Raw genomic sequence first — 18,352 nt, forward strand, 5'->3', positions numbered from 1 at the left:
CTCAGCCATTGGTTAGTTTGCAGATGGTGGGAAGAGTCTGTTACCAGCATGACATCCCTTTCTTTGAATATGTGTTAGATGGTGGAATCATTGACTAAGCAATAAGTGAAGGGTAACACAGGTATACATGGCATTCACAGACATCATATTATCACTGTATTGGCTCAGCTATACACAGAGGGCCTGATTCTGAGTCACATGTACAGTAATGTAAGTTCAGCTTCAGATGCCCACTGTAAACCAAATGCTAATGCACATGTTCTGACTCGTACACATCTGTGTCATCGCAATGGCCCAGTGTGCATCATCAATATCATCGCCACTTACACTTCCCGCATGCTAGGTGCAGGAAATACAGCTGAATTTTGCATCCAGAATGCATTAGTAACTCTGTTTCCAACTCTACACACTCACAAAATGATTCTCGTCCTCCAAATACACATGCTTCTTTCTAAACTTATGCTTTTAGGCAGGCCGCAACATAAAACTCAGTTTGCACTGTGTCTCTCCACACTTGGTGGCAGATTTACTAGAACGTCTAAAACAGACAAGCTTTGGTGTTGCCTATAGAAAACAGTCAAATTCTAGCTATCATTTCTCTATTGCATTCTACAAATGAATAGACGGAATCTGATTGGTTGCTATGGGCAACACCACCACTTGTCTATTTAAGAATTTTTAGTAAGTCTACCCCTTGCACGCTTGTAAATGACCTTTCTTGTTCTTTGTTAGTGTTCTGGGGACAGAAGCCAAACAAAGGGGCAGATGTATTAACCTGGAGAAGGCATAAGGAAGTGATAAACCAGTGATATGTGCAAGGTGATAAAGGCCCCAGCCAATCAGCTCCAATATGTAAATTGACAGTTAGGATCTGATTGGCTGCTGCCTTTATCACCTTGCACATATCACTGGTTTATCACTTCCTTATGCCTTCTCCAGGTTAATACATCTGCCCCAGAATGAAGTAAACTCTGAGATCATTTAATTGATCTGTTCTGACACACAACAAGTTAAACAATGCTCACAGGGGGACATTTACTAAGCAGTGATAATAGCGGAGAAGTGAGCCAGTGGAGAAGTTGCCCATGGCAACCAATCAGCACTGAAGTAACATCTATAATTTGCATACTATAAGATGATACAGAGCTGCTGATTGGTTGATGGGGAAATATCTCCACTGGCTCACTTCTCCGCTCTTATCACTGATTAGTAAATGTACCCCTTAGTAGAATAACTGTTAGCAGTGAGGCCATTTGAAACATGTGAACATAAATCATGTAACATGTTAATTGACTGTAGTAACATTGGTTGAGTATAGAGGGGCTCCTATTTTTCTTAACATTTCTTGTTAATCAACAAAATAAGGGGGACATTTACTAAGCAGTGATAAGAGCGGAGAAGTGAGCCAGTGGAGAAGTTACCTCATCAACCAATCAGCAGCTCTGTATAATTTTATAGTATGCAAATTATAGATGTTACTTCAGTGCTGATTGGTTGCCATGGGCAATTTCTCCACTGGCTCACTTCTCCGCTCTTATCACTGCTTTGTAACTGTGCCCCTTATTTTGTTGATTAAGATGTTACATTTCTAGCCATTGTTATTATTTGTCATTTTCTTTTTCGCTTCTTGTACACCCAGTTTATTTATTGAATGTCATATTATACAGTGATTTTTTTTTCATGTCTGATGTCTTAGAAGCTCTGTTCCTCTTTTTTACTCCAGCTATTCTAGAGAAGCCACTAGAGAAAAAATCTGGCCGGAATTATGGTCCACCGGGTACCAAGAAGCTGATCTACTTTATTGATGATATGAATATGCCAGAGGTTGATACTTATGGAACGGTGCAGCCTCACACACTCATCCGCCAACACATGGACTATGGACACTGGTAAGGAACATATGGGTTTGTTACTAGGGGAGAGAACAGGCTTTAGTGTAAGATTGCAGAAAATGGTCATTCGCTTTGATTGTGGACAGTCACTGTGGCAGTAGGTAGCATGGGAACCACGTGTGCCCCTTCTAATCATCTTCCATTTCTCTAACGTCCTAGTGGATGCTGGGGACTCCGTAAGGACCATGGGGAATAGACGGGCTCCGCAGGAGACATGGGCACTTTAAGAAAGAATTTAGATTCTGGTGTGCTCTGGCTCCTCCCTCTATGTCCCTCCTCCAGACCTCAGTTTGAATCTGTGCCCGGACGAGCTGGGTGCTGTTTCGTGAGCTCTCCTGAGCTTGCTATAAGAAAGTATTTTGTTAGGTTTTTTTTTATTTTCAGGGAGCTCTGCTGGCAACAGACTCCCTGCATCGTGGGACTGAGGGGAGAGAAGCAGCCCTACTCTCTGCAGATAGGTCCTGCTTCTTAGGCTACTGGACACCATTAGCTCCAGAGGGATCGTACACAGGATCTCACCCTCGTCGTCCGATCCCGGAGCCGCGCTGCCGTCCCCCTCGCAGAGCCGGAAGACAGAAGCCGGGTGAAAGAAGCAAGAAGACTTCGAAATCGGCGGCAGAAGACTCCCACACTACACCCACATACTCCGGTCACAGTAAGGGTGCAGGGCGCAGGGGGGGGCGGTACCCTGGGCAGCAATTAGAGACCTCTTTGGCAAAAGTTTGCATATATACAGTTGGGCACTGTATATATGTATGAGATTGAGCCCCCGCCAAAAATTGTACATGAAAGCGGGACAGAAGCCCACCGTCGAGGGGGCGGGGCTTCTTCCTCAGCACTCACCAGCGCCATGTTTTTTCTCCACAGTACCGCTGAGAGGAAGCTCCCCAGCCTCTCCCCTGCAGTTACACGGTAGAAGAGGGTAAAAAGAGAGGGGGAGCACATAATTAGGCACAAAAATCAATATAAACAGCAGCTACTGGGTTAACATTAAGTTACTGTGTTATTCCTGGGTTAATAGCGCTGGGGTGTGTTCTGGCATACTCTCGCTCTGTCTCTCCAAAGGGCCTTATAGGGGAATTGTCTTCAGATGAGCATTCCCTGAGTGTGTGGTGTGTCGGTACGTGTGTGTCGACATGTCTGAGGTAAAAGGCTCCCCTAAGGAGGAGATGGAGCAAATATGTGTGTGAGAGGGTGTCTCCGTCGACAACGCCGACACCTGTTTGGATATGTGTAATTAAGTGCTAAGGTGAATTTATTGCACAAAAGATTAGAGAACAGACAGGAAATCTACCCATGTCTGTCCCTATGTCGCAGAGACCTTCAGAGTCTCTCAATGACCACTATCCAAAATAATAGACACTGATATCGACACGGAGTCTGACTCCAATGTCGACTACGATAATGCAAAGTTACAGCCAAAATGGCAGAAAAGTATTCAATATATGATTATTGTAATAAAAGATGATTTGCATATCACTGATGACTCATCTGTCCCTGACACAAGGGTACACATGTTTAAGGGGAAGAAAGCTGAGGTAAATTTCCCTCCTCTCATGATGAAAAAGAGCGGGATTCTCCAGACAAGAGACTGCAGTTTCCCACAAAGAATTCTCAGGGAGTATCCTTTCCCCACTAGGGCCAGGATACGATGGGAATCTTCCCCTAGGGTGTCACGTTTGCCCAAAATGTAGCCCTGACGTAACAGCTATTCTCAGGGATCCTGCAGATAGCGTGCACATTCTGGTACACTACTCAGACCGGCGATTGTGTCGGCATGGGTTTATAGCGCTGTGGCAGCGTGGACAGGTACCTTATCAGCAGAGATTGAGACCCTAGTATGTATATATATATATATATGTATATATAGATATATATATATATATATATTAAAGATGCTGTCGTAAGAGATATATATATATAAAACATGCCCAAAGAGACATGAGTATACTGGGTCCTAGAGTCAAAGCTATGTCGATTTCTGCTTGACGTGTCCTGTAGAATATGCAATGGACAGATGATGCCGACTTAAGAGGCATATGGAAGGCTGAGGATTGTGTGGAGAAGGGTTCTCGGACCTGGTCTCCACAGCTATAGCTGGTAATTCTGATATTTTGCCTTATATTCCTGCACAGCCTAGGAAAGCACGACATTATCAAATGCAGCCTTTCGAACAAAGAAACAAGAAAGTCCGAGGTGCGTCCTTTCTTGCCAGAGGCGGGGGCAGAGGAAAGAAGCTGCACAACACAGCTAGTTCCCAGGAACAGAAGTCCTCCCCGGCCTCTACAAAATCCACCGCATGTCGCTGGGGCTCCACAGGCGGAGCTAGGCCCGGTGGGGGCACGCCTTCGTAAGTTCAGCCACAAGTGGGTTCACTCCCTGTTAGATCCCTGGGCAATAGATATTGTGTCTCAGGGATACAAGCTGGACTTTGAGGAGATGCCCCCTCACCGAGGGCCCTGCCGGCTTCCCTTCACGAGAGAGAAACAGTGTTAACTGCGATTCACAAATTGTATCTTCAACAGGTGGTGGTCAAGGTTCCCCTCCTTCAACAAAGAGCGGGTTATTATTCGACCATGTTGTAGTCCCGAAACCAGACGGTTCGGTCAGACCCATATTGAATTTAAAATCCCTGAACATATACCTGAAAAGGTTCAAGTTCAAGATGGAATCGTTAAGAGCGGTCATTGCAAGCCTGAAAGGGGCAGATTTTATGGTGACTCTGGACATAAAGGATGCATACCTTCATGTCCCCATTTATCCACCCTTTATCAGGCGTACCTCAGAATTGCGGTACGGGATTGTTATTACCAATTTCAGACGTTGCCGTTTGGTCTCTCCGCGGCCCCGAGAATATTCACCAAGGTAATGGCGGAACTGATGGTGCGCCTGCGGAAGCAAGGTGTCACTATTATCACGTACTTGGACGATCTCATAAAAGCGAGATCAAGAGAGCAGTTGCTGAACAGCGTATCACTTTCTCTGGAAGTGTAACGGCAACACGGCTGGATCCAATATATTCCAAAGTCGCAGTTGGTTCCTACAGCTCATCTGCCTCTCCTAGGCATGATCCTAGACACAGACCAGAAAAGGGTTTATCTCCCGATAGAGAGAGCTCAGGAGCTCATGACACTGGTCAGGAATCTATTAAAACCAAAACAGGTGTCATGACTGCACTCGACTCCTGGGAAGGATGGTGGCATCATACGAGGCCATTCCCTTCGGCAGGTTCCATGCGAGGACCTTCCAATGGGACTTACTGGACAAGTGGTCCGGATCACATCTTCAGATGCATCGGTTAATCACCCTATCCCCCAGGGCCAAGGTGTCTCTCCTGTGGTGGCTGCAGAGTGCTCACCTTCTCGAAGGTCGCAGATTCGGCATTCAGGACTGGGTCCTGGTGACCACGGATGCAAGCCTCCGAGGGTGGGGGGCAGTCGCACAGGGAACAAATTTCCAAGGGCTGTGGTCAAGTCAGGAGACTTGCCTTCACATCAACATCCTGGAACTAAGGGCCATATACAACGCCCCACGTCAAGCAGAGTCCCTGCTTCGCGACCAACCGGTTCTGATTCAGTCAGACAACATCACCGCAGTGGCTCATGTAAACCGCCAAGGCGGCACAAGGAGCAGGGTGGCGATGGTAGAAGCCACCAGAATTCTTTGCTGGGCGGAGAATCACGTAAGCGCACTGTCAGCAGTGTTCATTCCGGGAGTGGACAACTGGGAAGCAGACTTCCTCAGCAGGCATGACCTCCACCCGGGAGAGTGGGAACTTCATCAAGAAGTCTTCACGCAGATTGCAAGTCGGTGGGAACTGCCACAGGTGGACATGATGGCATCCTCCCTCAACAAAAAGCTGCAGAGATATTGCGCCAGGTCAAGAGACCCTCAGGCGATAGCTGTGGACGCACTGGTGACACCGTGGGTGTTCCAGTCGGTCTATGTATTTCCTCCTCTTCCTCTCATACCCAAGGTGCTGAGAATCATAAGAAAAAGAGGAGTGAGAACAATACTCATTGTTCCGGATTGGCCAAGAAGGACTTGGTATCCAGATCTGCAAGAAATGCTCACAGAGGACCCGTGGCCTCTGCCTCTAAGACAGGACTTGTGCAACAGGGGCCCTGTCGGTTCCAAGACTTACCGCAGCTGCGTTTGACGGCATGGCGGTTGAACGCCGGATCCTAGCAGAAAAAGGCATTCCGGATGAGGTCATTCCTACGCTGATAGAGGCTAGGAAGGATGTGATGGCTCAACATTATCACCGTATATGGCGAAAATATGTGGCTTGGTGTGAGGCCAGGAATGCCCCTACGGAGGAATTCCAGCTGGGCTGTTTCCTTCACTTCCTACAGTCGGGAGTGACTTTGGGCCTTAAATTGGGTTCCATTAAGGTTCAGATTTCGGCCTTATCCATTTTCTTTCAAAAAGAACTGGCTTCTCTGCCTGAAGTTCAGACGTTTGTAAAGGGAGTGCTGCATATTCAGCCCCCTTTTGTGCCTCCAGTGGCACCTTGGGATCTTAACGTGGTGTTGAGTTTCCTGAAATCACACTGGTTTGAACCACTCAAAACGGTGTAAGTAAAATATCTCACGTGCAAGGTAGTCATGCTATTAGCCTTGGCTTCGGCTAGGCGTGTGTCAGAATTAGCGGCTTTGTCACATAAAAGCCCTTATCTGGTTTTCCATGCGGATAGAGCAGAATTGCGGACCCGCCCACAATTTCTGCCGAAAGTGGTTTCATCCTTTCATATAAACCAACCTATTGTGGTGCCTGTGGCTACTACTGACTTGGAGGATGTGGTCGGGGCTTTGAAGGTTTATGTAGCCAGAACGGCTAAGGTCAGGAAAACAGAATCTTTGTTTATCCTGTATGCTTCCAACAAGCTTGGGGCGCCTGCTTCAAAGCAAACTATTGCTCGCTGGATCTGTGACACGATTCAGCAGGCTCATTCTGTGGCTGGATTGCCGCTGCCAAAATCAGTTAAGGCCCATTCCACTAGGAATGTGGGCTCTTCTTGGGCGGCTGCCCGAGGGGTCTCAACATTACAGCTGTGCCGAGCGGCTACTTGGTCAGGTTCAAACACTTTTGCAAAATTCTACAAGTTTGATACCCTGGCTGAGGAGGACCTTGTGTTTGCTCATTCGGTGCTGCAGAGTCATCCGCACTCTCCCGCCCGTTTGGGAGCTTTGGTATAATCCCCATGGTCCTTACGGAGTCCCCAGCATCCACTAGGACGTTAGAGAAAATAAGATTTTACTTACCGGTAAATCTATTTCTCGTAGTCCGTAGTGGATGCTGGGCGCCCGTCCCAAGTGCGGACTTCTTCTGCAATGCTTGTATATAGTTATTGCTTAAATAAGGGTTATGTTATGTTATAGTTGCATCAGAGTTTATCTGATGTTCTGTGATTGTTCATACTGTTAACTGGGTAAAGTTATCACGAGTTATACGGTGTGATTGGTGTGGCTGGTATGAGTCTTACCCTGGATTCCCAAAATCCTTTCCTTGTCCTGTCAGCTCTTCCGGGCATGGGGGGTAATTCCAAGTTGATCGCAGCAGGATTTTAGTTAGCAATTGGGCAAAACCATGTGCACTGCAGGGGAGGCAGATATAACATTTGCAGAGAGAGTTAGATTTGGGTGGGTTATTTTGTTTCTGTGCAGGGTAAATACTGGCTGCTTTATTTTTACACTGCAAATTAGATTGCAGATTGAACTCACCCCACCCAAATCTAACTCTCTCTGCACATGTTATATCTGCCTCCCCTGCAGTGCACATGGTTTTGCCCAATTGCTAACTAAAATCCTGCTGCGATCAACTTGGAATTACCCCCATAGTTTCTCTAACTGAGGTCTGGAGGAGGGACATAGAGGGAGGAGCCAGAGCACACCAGAATCTAAATTCTTTCTTAAAGTGCCCATGTCTCCTGCGGAGCCCGTCTATTCCCCATGGTCCTTACGGAGTCCCCAGCATCCACTACGGACTACGAGAAATAGATTTACCGGTAAGTAAAACTTATTTTTTCTCTCTAGTGATTTCAACTGTATAGTAAAGGCACTACACATTCAGACATCTGATAACCATGTGGAGTTCATATGTTTTCTTTGATTGCATGAGTTTTCCCTGGGTACACTGATTTTCTTTCACAATAGAAAGACCTACTGCTAGATTAATTGGCTTCTGCCAAACAAGCCATAACTAATGGTGTGTGAGCGATACCATTGCCAACGACACGGGTGTCACTGCCGCTGCCCTGCACCAGGACCAGCGCAGGGGTGTCACCATCGCTGTCCTGCACCTGCTACCAGTAGCACTGCTGTTCATCTGCTCAGAGCGTCCTTTGGATGCTCTGGGCAGTTCAGTACTTCCGTGTGTTGTATAGCACATATTGTTGTTTATCACCAAGCTGTATTGCTTTGATTTAATTCTTAAGGTACGACAGGAACAAGCTGACAATGAAAGAGATAATGAATGTCCAGTACGTGTCTTGCATGAATCCCACAGCTGGCAGCTTCACCATCAACCCCCGACTTCAGGTGAGTACACTTCATGCAGCATGTATTACACAGTTTATTCATGAATTGACCAATATATTGTCTTACATATACAGTATATGTGTTTGTCCCATTCAACAAAACACATTAAGATCTTCAAACAGCTACTTCATTGGGCTTTCATGTAGCCGTTTTATTGTTTTTTTTGTATAAGACCACTGTGCTCATATGCAGATGAAGACAGGCAATGGCTGTGGAGATTGTGGCCAGGAGGAGAAGATAAAATATATTTGAGTTACTTTTCAAATAAGTGCATTATGAGGTGTTCATCTACTGTATCTCATCCATTTAGTGGTGGGTTTATGCATTATCTTCTACTACAGACAGTAGGTCTTGTACAGGTGTACTGCTTGCCTCTTGGTCGGTCGGCCAACATGGCCTCTTATAGGGTTGCTATGATTTTCCTTTAATCAGGGACACATATGAATTACACATTTTTTAATAAATGTCAAATACAGTAGTAATGATGTCATATGTTTTACCCCCATTCAGAGACATTTCAGTGTGTTTGCTCTATCATTCCCTGGCATGGATGCCCTTGCTACAATCTACAGCACTATTCTGACTCAACATCTGAAGGCGGGCAACTTCCCTACTCCTCTGCAGAAGACTACACAGCAGCTGATTAGCTTAGCCTTGTCTATGCATCAGAAAGTGACATCAACCTTCTTGCCCACAGCCATAAAGTTCCACTATATCTTTAACCTAAGGGACCTATCCAACATATTCCAGGTGAGTGCTTCAATTGAATGTGGAATCTGTTGTCTACAAATTCACTTCATGCAAACTCGTGGCCGGTCCAGATTCTTAAGGAGGGTTTATTGCACAGGTTCTCAAACTCGGTCCTCAGAACCCCACATGGTCCATGTTTTGCAGGTCATCTGTAGATTTTTAAAATGTGACAGTTGGTGATACACAGAGCACCTGCTGGGTGACATGGAAAATGTGAACCGTGTGGGGTCCTGAGGACCGAGTTTGAGAACCACTGGTTTATTGGAAAGCATGGTTCGTACATTCTCTGTTTGATTGGGTATGTGTGATCCACAACTGCCAAATTCCATCAACAGTGGCCAGCAAAGCAGCAAGTCCCTCCTTATCACTGCCAGGCAGTATTGACAGGGAACTGAGCTGTCCAGATGCCATAAGTGCCAGTGGTTATATTGGGGAAAATCCCAAACATTGAGGGCAGCCATAAGTTGTCATAATAATTTCTTCAGCTCACAGTATGATCACTTCTGCTGTGTGCGTATCATGCAACATATTATGGTGGTTCATGTATGTAGAAATCAAGTGATCTTTTCAGGGGATTTCGTGACTGGACACAGAACACAGACTGACTTTTGTCTAATGCCGCTTACGTTTGGTGTCCCAGCAATCCTCTACTTTTCACTACCCTGTAAATTCATTACTGTGCTCTTCTCAGCTGTTACTGGGACTCATTACCAAACTAAAGATAGGATTTTTTTTTTCTAACAAGATTTTTGTAAGAGATTTGGAGGCTGCCAATTTAATGCATATTCAGATCTCACAATGCAGGGACACTCATATCATTCTTCATTAGCAACACTAATTGAGGTTCTGATTTCAGCCCGTGTTAGTAATGAGACAATTAGCATAGGCCTATTTGTAATGAAGGGAGCTGTCAACTTGTTTTGACAAGGAGGATCGTGTCGGGCCTTCCAGTCACTGCTGAGTACTTACATGAGACATTAATCCTGTAAGGTAACATGACAAAAACAGAGCCATGAGACAGCAGATCGCAGATGGGGCAGCAGACAGCAATCTGTTGGTAATCATCTTGGTAAACTAAGGCTAGCAAACCTTCAAATCAACAGCTGAACACCTCTGTAGATGGAAAATAGCACTTTTGGTTTTATCTTGCATTCCTTCTTTAATGGATAATTTAATGTTAGGACATGGAAATTGCTTATGTATGGTCTTACATAAGAAAGTAGACCACAGAAACCTAGGGTTAATGTAATGCTGTATCTTATGTACACATGGTATTTGAAGTATTTGCTCACAGTGTATGTTCAGGAGATGAAACTAATTTAGTAATGAGTATGGGGATTGCAATCTGAGATGGGCACCTAGAGAACTGTATTTTTTTTATAGCCCAATGGGTCTCTCATGTAAACCAACATGGCTGACAGCTTTTTAGTTATGTGCTAGAAAGTGATATCACAGTCACTTCATTTCCATGTCCCCCTGGATATCTGGTGATTTGGAATACTCTATGTGAGATCTTACTAGTGATGTATACAGTGGTATCACTAACTATGTATGTCCTGGAGATCAAGAGAATACAACTCTTACACTAAATTTAGGTGAGATTGTATCAGTGACTTATAAAGGGATATTGCTGCACCTGTCCTGTTAATCAGGTATGTACATGTGAACACTATACTTTAAATGAGATCTTATCAGGGATAAATAAAAGAATATTACTACTATCTACGTCATTGAGATCTGTTGTATAGAACTGAAAAACTTTTTTTTTTTTTTTATTTTAGATAAATACCAAATACATGCAGTATGTATGTCAACAATTTGGGGCCATTCTCAGGGCTGCTTGTTTCTTTTCCCCTCTTTGGGGCAGGCATAAAAAGGGTAGACAGGAGACGAGGGTCCAGGCATGAGGAGGGTTAGACACAAGACAAGATGCGACTGGCATGAGAGAGGATAGACATCATAGAAACTAGTCTATCCAGATGCATCACCCTAAACCAACCTTTTCCTTCACTCGCATACCTGTAAATCCTCCCCCCCCCCCCCCCAGTTTTTCTCTTGTTAATAAGACACGTTTTTCACACTGACCATTCAATCCTTTTCAACCCAACTCCTCCATGCTCTCCCACTAATGTTTGGCATCACTTAGCTCGTCTCATCAACCTGTCCCACTCTGGCACCTTCTTTTCCATCTTCAAGCATTTACTTATCTCTCCTATACTCAAGAGACCATCACTTGGCCCTTCCTCTATCTCCTGCTGTAACCCCATTTGTTTACTCCTCTTTGCTTCCAAATTAGCCTGTATACAACCCCTTTGCTTCCAAATTAGCTTGTATACAGTAGCTTCTTGTATACAGCCACAGTTTCTCTTCACTACCTTCTTGCCCATCTTGATTCCACCCAACTAAGATTTCCATTACTAAAGTGACCAATGATCTACTGATATCACTTCTCCATACTCCTGCTCAATGACTTCCCTGCTGTTTTTGATACAATCTACCACTTACTCTACGCCCTTCACTCCTTTGGCCTTAACAGTACTGTTGTTTCCTGGTTTGCCTCATACTTTTCTGAATGCTCCTTCAGTGTGTTTAGCCTACTATAAGCACATCCTGTCCTTCATATTCTGTATATGCTGGGTTACTTAAGGCTCTGTTCTTGGCAGTCTACTTTGCTCTCTTTATACCTCCTCTCAGTGAATTAATACAGTCCCTCGCCCTCCACTAACACCTCTATACCTGTAACACAGAAATATAACTCTGCTTCTTAGAACTCTCTCTGATGCTCTGGGTTAAATTTATTAAGCAATGGTGTAGCTGTCAATGATATGTGCTACAAATATTATCTCATGCTCCTTTTAATTTTTTTTCTGGTGCAGTTTAAAAAAAATGAAAGTAGACTTCCAATTGCCTTGTATTAGCTGCAGTATAACTGCTCATATCTCCATGATTGGGTGTAGGGAGTGCCATTGTTATGATTGCTATGGGGCCCAGAAGCTTGGGAGACCCCGAACCCAGTTGTCCACCAAGTTCCTGGAATTAGTTGTTAAACAACTGAGTCCATGCTGTTGCCAGCCTAAAAACAGGGACTTGTTAGCGCTCATATACAGTAGGTGGCAGTCCCTGCCTCTCAGTAAAGCACCACACTAATATAATTAAGTTCCCGCACGCACGTTTTGGTGAATAGGCTTCTCCTTGATTGCAGCCTTTGTGAAGTGAGCTTAGGGGTGGGGATTGAGCTCCAACTGACGACTGTCCCTGAAAGGTACATGGTGGTGAAACTAAGATCTCCACTAAAAGTGGAATTTTCTGCATTAGGAAGGTAGGAGCTGGCTGATCCCACCCACCATTCTCTCTTATCTTTACACTCACTGTAAATGTTCTCACCCCTGAAGGCCCTGCAGACGTGGGGCTGACGTGTAAGATTCAAAAGCTGCCAATTGTCATGGAGCACTTGAAGCATTGCTTTCATAAATAAGGCAAAAAACTAACTTGGTCACTACTTTGAGGGATAACGTTAACAAGGGCACTATTATGAGGCATAATGTTAACAAGGGCATTACTGTGAGGCATAACATTAACAAGGGCACTACTATGAGGCATAACATTAACAAGGGCACTACTATGAGGCATAACATTAACAAGGGCACTACTATGAGGCATAACATTAACTAGGGCACTACTATGAGGCATAACATTAACAAGGGCACTACTATGAGGCATAACATTAACAAGGGCACTACTATGAGGCATAACATTAACTAGGGCACTACTATGAGGCATAACATTAACTAGGGCACTACTATGAGGCATAACATTAACTAGGGCACTACTATGAGGCATAACATTAACAAGGGCACTACTATGAGGCATAACATTAACTAGGGCACTACTATGAGGCATAACATTAACTAGGGCACTACTATGAGGCATAACCTTAACTAGGCCACGGCTATGGGGCATAACATTAACAAGGGCACTACTATGAGGCATAACATTAACAAGGGCACTACTATGAGGCATAACATTAACAAGGGCACTACTATGAAGCATAACATTAACTAGGGCACTACTATGAGGCATAACATTAACTAGGGCACTACTATGAGGCATAACATTAACAAGGGCACTATAATGAGGCATAACATTAACTAGGGCACTACTATGAGGCATAACATTAACAAGGGCACTACTATGAGGCATAACATTAACTAGGGCACTACTATGAGGCATATCATTAACTAGGGCACTACTATGAGGCATAACATTAACTAGGCCATGGCTATGGGGCATAACATTAACAAGGGCACTACTATGAGGCATAACATTAACTAGGGCACTACTATGAGGCATAACATTAACTAGGGCACTACTATGAGGCATAACATTAACTAGGGCACTACTATGAGGCATAACATTAACTAGGCCATGGCTATGGGGCATAACATTAACAAGGGCACTACTATGAGGCATAACATTAACTAGGGCACTACTATGAGGCATAACATTAACTAGGGCACTACTATGAGGCATAACATTAACTAGGGCACTACTATGAGGCATAACATTAACAAGGGCACTACTATGAGGCATAACATTAACAAGGGCACTACTATGAGGCATAACATTAACTAGGGCACTACTATGAGGCATAACATTAACTAGGCCATGGCTATGGGGCATAACATTAACAAGGGCACTACTATGAGACATAACATTAACTAGGGCACTACTATGAGGCATAACATTAACTAGGGCACTACTATGAGGCATAACATTAACTAGGGCACTACTATGAGGCATAACATTAACAAGGGCACTACTATGAGGTATAACATTAACAAGGGCACTACTATGAGGCATAACATTAACAAGGGCACTACTATGAGGCATAACATTAACTAGGGCACTACTATGAGGCATAACATTAACTAGGGCACTACTATGAGGCATAACATTAACAAGGGCACTACTATGAGGCATAACATTAACAAGGGCACTACTGTGAGGCATAACATTAACCAGGGCACTACTATGAGACATAACATTAACAAGGGCACTACTATTAGGCATAACATTAACTAGGCCACGGCTGTGGGGCATAAAATGTACAACCGCTGTGACACCTTAGAAGCATTGGCGGCCCCTTGAAAATGTTACTATGGGGCCCATAATGTTCTGGCTATGCCCCTGGCTCCATGATACTAAATAAGGTCCAGAGTGTAGTATGCTGCTGTAGGATTTGAGGTTGTACATATCTGTAGTGTGTTCATGCAATTAGCAATGCATCAAATAATGAAATGTTAAACAATGTTTTATTTGCTAATCATAAATGATGTCTGCTTTTTTAACACACACTCCTTTGCTGAGTATCTGTAATATCTCCAGCACTGCCTGAGTAATATGCTTAAGGTATTGGTTTATAGTGAATTGGTAGGCTTCAGTCTCATGAATTTATAAGTTCAGCACACAAATAGCTGCCTCCATTATTTGTAGGTGACAGATCACCTGGAAAGAAGATAAACACTGTTTTCAGAGCATAGGCAAAACAAAAAAAGTTAGCAATAATTAATAGAAATTTTCCATTGGTTGCTTTATGTGCAATTTCAGCACCCTGTCACAGATGTGTAAAGGTGAAAGCTGTGCAGTTGTATAAGCTGCCATACTGAATTCAGAATTAATTGTAACATTCATTTTATTTCAGGGCATTCTGTTCTCCACGCCAGATTGCCTTAAAACTCCACAAGACTTGGTGAAGCTTTACCTCCATGAATCTAACCGCGTCTACCGAGATAAGATGGTAGAACAAAAAGATTTTGACATGTTTGATAAGCTCCAGACAGAATTGGTGATGAAGTTCTATGATGTAAGTAGCATGATTTGGTGAAGGAATATTGTCATTACATGTTGTTTTCACTATTATGTAAACAAGTCAGGAAAAGCACGTATATAAGTTGTAGCTAAAACAGCCTTTATTTACTTTCTCTGACGTCCTAGTGGATGCTGGGAACTCCGTAAGGACCATGGGGAATAGCTGCTCCGCAGGAGACTGGGCACAACTAAAGAAAGCTTTTAGGTCACCTGGTGTGCACTGGCTCCTCCCACTATGACCCTCCTCCAAGCCTCAGTTAGATTTTGTGCCCGGCCGAGGTTGGATGCACACTAGGGGCTCTCCTGAGCTTCTAAAAAGAAAGTATATAATTAGGTTTTTTATTTTACAGTGAGACCTGCTGGCAACAGGCTCACTGCAGCGAGGGACTAAGGGGAGAAGAAGCGAACCTACCTGCTTGCAGCTAGCTTGGGCTTCTTAGGCTACTGGACACCATTAGCTCCAGAGGGATCGACCGCATGGAACTGGCCTTGGTGTTCGGTCCCGGAGCCGCGCCGCCGTCCCCCTTACAGAGCCAGAAGCAAGAAGAGGTCCGGAAAATCGGCGGCAGAAGACATCAGTCTTCACCAAGGTAGCGCACAGCACTGCAGCTGTGCGCCATTGCTCCTCATACACACTTCACACTCCGGTCACTGAGGGTGCAGGGCGCTAGGGGGGGGCGCCCTGAGCAGCAATAAAAACACCTTGGCTGGCAAAAATACCACAATATATAGCCCCAGAGGCTATATATGTGATAATTACCCCTGCCAGAATCCATAAAAAAGCGGGAGAAAAGTCCGCCAAAAAGGGGCGGAGCTATCTCCTTCAGCACACTGGCGCCATTTCTCCCTCACAGCTCCGCTGGAAGGAAGCTCCCTGGCTCTCCCCTGCAGTCTACACTACAGAAAAGGGTAAAAAAGAGAGGGGGGGCACTAAATTTAGGCGCAGTATATATAACAGCAGCTATAGGGGATATAATTCAGTTAGTCCCTGCATTATATAGCGCTCTGGTGTGTGCTGGCATACTCTCACTCTGTCTCCCCAAAGGGCTTTTGTGGGTCCTGTCCTCTGTTAGAGCATTCCCTGTGTGTGTGCGGTGTGTCGGTACGGCTGTGTCGACATGTTTGATGAGGATAATGATGTGGAGGCGGAGCAGATGCCTATAGAAGGGATGTCACCCCCTACGGGGCAGACACCTGAGTGGATGGACTTATGGAAGGAATTGCGTGCACGTGTCGACTCCTTACACAAAAAAATTGACGACATGCCAAATGCGGGACAGCCGACTTCTCAGCTCGTGCCTGTCCAGGCGTCTCAAAGGCCATCGGGGGCTCTAAAACGCCCGCTACCTCAGATGGCAGACGCGGATGTCGACACGGATACTGACACCAGTGTCGACGACGATGAGTCTAGTCTAATGTCCACTAAGGCCATTCGTTGCATGATTGAAGCAATGAAAGAGGTGTTACAAATTTCTGATATAAACCCAGGTACCACTAAAAAGGGTATTATGTTTGGGGAGAAAAAACTACTCGTAGTTTTTCCCCCATCAGAAGAATTAAATGAAGTGTGTGAAGAAGCGTGGGCTTTCCCTGATAAAAGATTGGTAATCTCTAAGAAGTTACTAATGGCGTTCCCTTTCCCGCCAGAGGATAGGTCACGTTGGGAGACACCCCCTAGGGTGGATAAAGCGCTCACACGTTTGTCTAAAAAGGTGGCACTACCGTCTCCGGATACGGCCGCCCTCAAGGAACCTGCTGATAGAAAGCAGGAGGCAATCCTGAAGTCTGTATATACACACTCAGGCATTATACTTAGACCAGCTATTGCGTCAGCATGGATGTGCAGTGCTGCCGCTGCGTGGTCAGATTCCCTGTCAGAAAATATTGACACCCTAGACAGGGACACTATTCTGCTAACCATAGAGCATATAAAAGACTCAGTCTTATACATGAGAGATGCACAGAGGGAGATCTGCCGGCTGGCATCTAAAATAAGTGCATTGTCCATTTCTGCTAGGAGAGGCTTATGGACTCGCCAGTGGACAGGAGATGCAGATTCAAAAAGGCACATGGAAGTTTTGCCTTATAAGGGTGAGGAGTTATTTGGGGATGGTCTCTCGGACCTAGTTTCCACAGCAACTGCTGGGAAGTCAGCATTTTTACCCCATGTTCCCTCACAGCCTAAAAAGGCGCCGTTTTATCAGGTACAGTCCTTTCGGACTCAGAAAAACAGGCGTGGAAAAGGCGGGTCCTTTCTGTCCAGAGGCAGAGGTAGGGGAAAAAGGCTGCAACAAACAGCAGGTTCCCAGGAGCAAAAGTCCTCCCCCGCTTCTTCCAAGTCCGCCGCATGACGGTGGGGCTCCACAGGCGGAGCCAGGTACGGTGGGGGGCCGCCTCAAAAATTTCAGCGATCAGTGGGCTCGCTCACAGGTGGATCCCTGGATCCTGCAAATAGTATCTCAAGGGTACAAACTGGAATTCGAGGCGTCTCCACCCCACCGGTTCCTAAAATCTGCCTTGCCGATTACTCCTTCAGACAGGGAGGCTGTGCTAGCGGCAATTCACAAGCTGTATTCCCAGCAGGTGATAATCAAGGTGCCCCTACTTCAACAAGGACGGGGTTACTATTCCACACTGTTTGCGGTACCGAAACCGGACGGTTCGGTGAGACCCATTTTAAATTTGAAATCCTTGAACACATACATAAAAAAATTCAAGTTCAAGATGGAATCGCTCAGGGCGGTTATTGCAAGCCTGGACGAGGGGGATTACATGGTATCCCTGGACATCAAGGATGCTTACCTGCATGTCCCCATTTACTATCCTCACCAGGAGTACCTCAGATTTGTGGTACAGGATTGCCATTACCAATTCCAGACGCTGCCGTTTGGACTCTCCACGGCACCGAGGGTGTTTACCAAGGTAATGGCGGAAATGATGATACTCCTTCGAAGAAAGGGAGTTTTAATTATCCCGTACTTGGACGATCTCCTAATAAAGGCGAGGTCCAAGGAGCAGTTGTTGGTGGGAGTAGCACTATCTCAGGAGGTGCTACACCAGCACGGTTGGATTCTGAATATTCCAAAATCACAGCTGGTTCCGACGACACGTCTACTGTTCCTGGGTATGATTCTGGATACAGTCCAGAAAAAAGTGTTTCTCCCGGAGGAGAAAGCCAAGGAGCTGTCATCTCTAGTCAGAGACCTCCTGAAACCAAAACAGGTATCGGTGCATCACTGCACGCGGGTCCTGGGAAAGATGGTGGCTTCTTACGAAGCAATTCCTTTCGGCAGGTTCCATGCC

General features: G+C 45.2%; 1 protein-coding gene across 7 annotated transcripts in view; it reads left to right on the top strand.

Moving 5' to 3' along the window:
- The window catches only part of DNAH9 (dynein axonemal heavy chain 9), a 1,014,643-nt gene that overhangs the window by 627,340 nt on the left and 368,951 nt on the right, over positions 1-18,352 (top strand). For all 7 annotated transcript variants that reach the window (XM_063960955.1, XM_063960958.1, XM_063960957.1 and 4 more), the window contains 4 exons: positions 1,724-1,889; positions 8,329-8,431; positions 8,942-9,181; positions 14,883-15,044. In XM_063960955.1, coding sequence (XP_063817025.1) covers positions 1,724-1,889; positions 8,329-8,431; positions 8,942-9,181; positions 14,883-15,044 — 671 coding nt within the window. The remainder of the gene's footprint in view (positions 1-1,723; positions 1,890-8,328; positions 8,432-8,941; positions 9,182-14,882; positions 15,045-18,352) is intronic.

This window comes from Pseudophryne corroboree, chromosome 3 (genome assembly GCF_028390025.1).
Source record: "Pseudophryne corroboree isolate aPseCor3 chromosome 3, aPseCor3.hap2, whole genome shotgun sequence".
In the NCBI taxonomy this organism is placed as follows: domain Eukaryota; kingdom Metazoa; phylum Chordata; class Amphibia; order Anura; family Myobatrachidae; genus Pseudophryne; species Pseudophryne corroboree.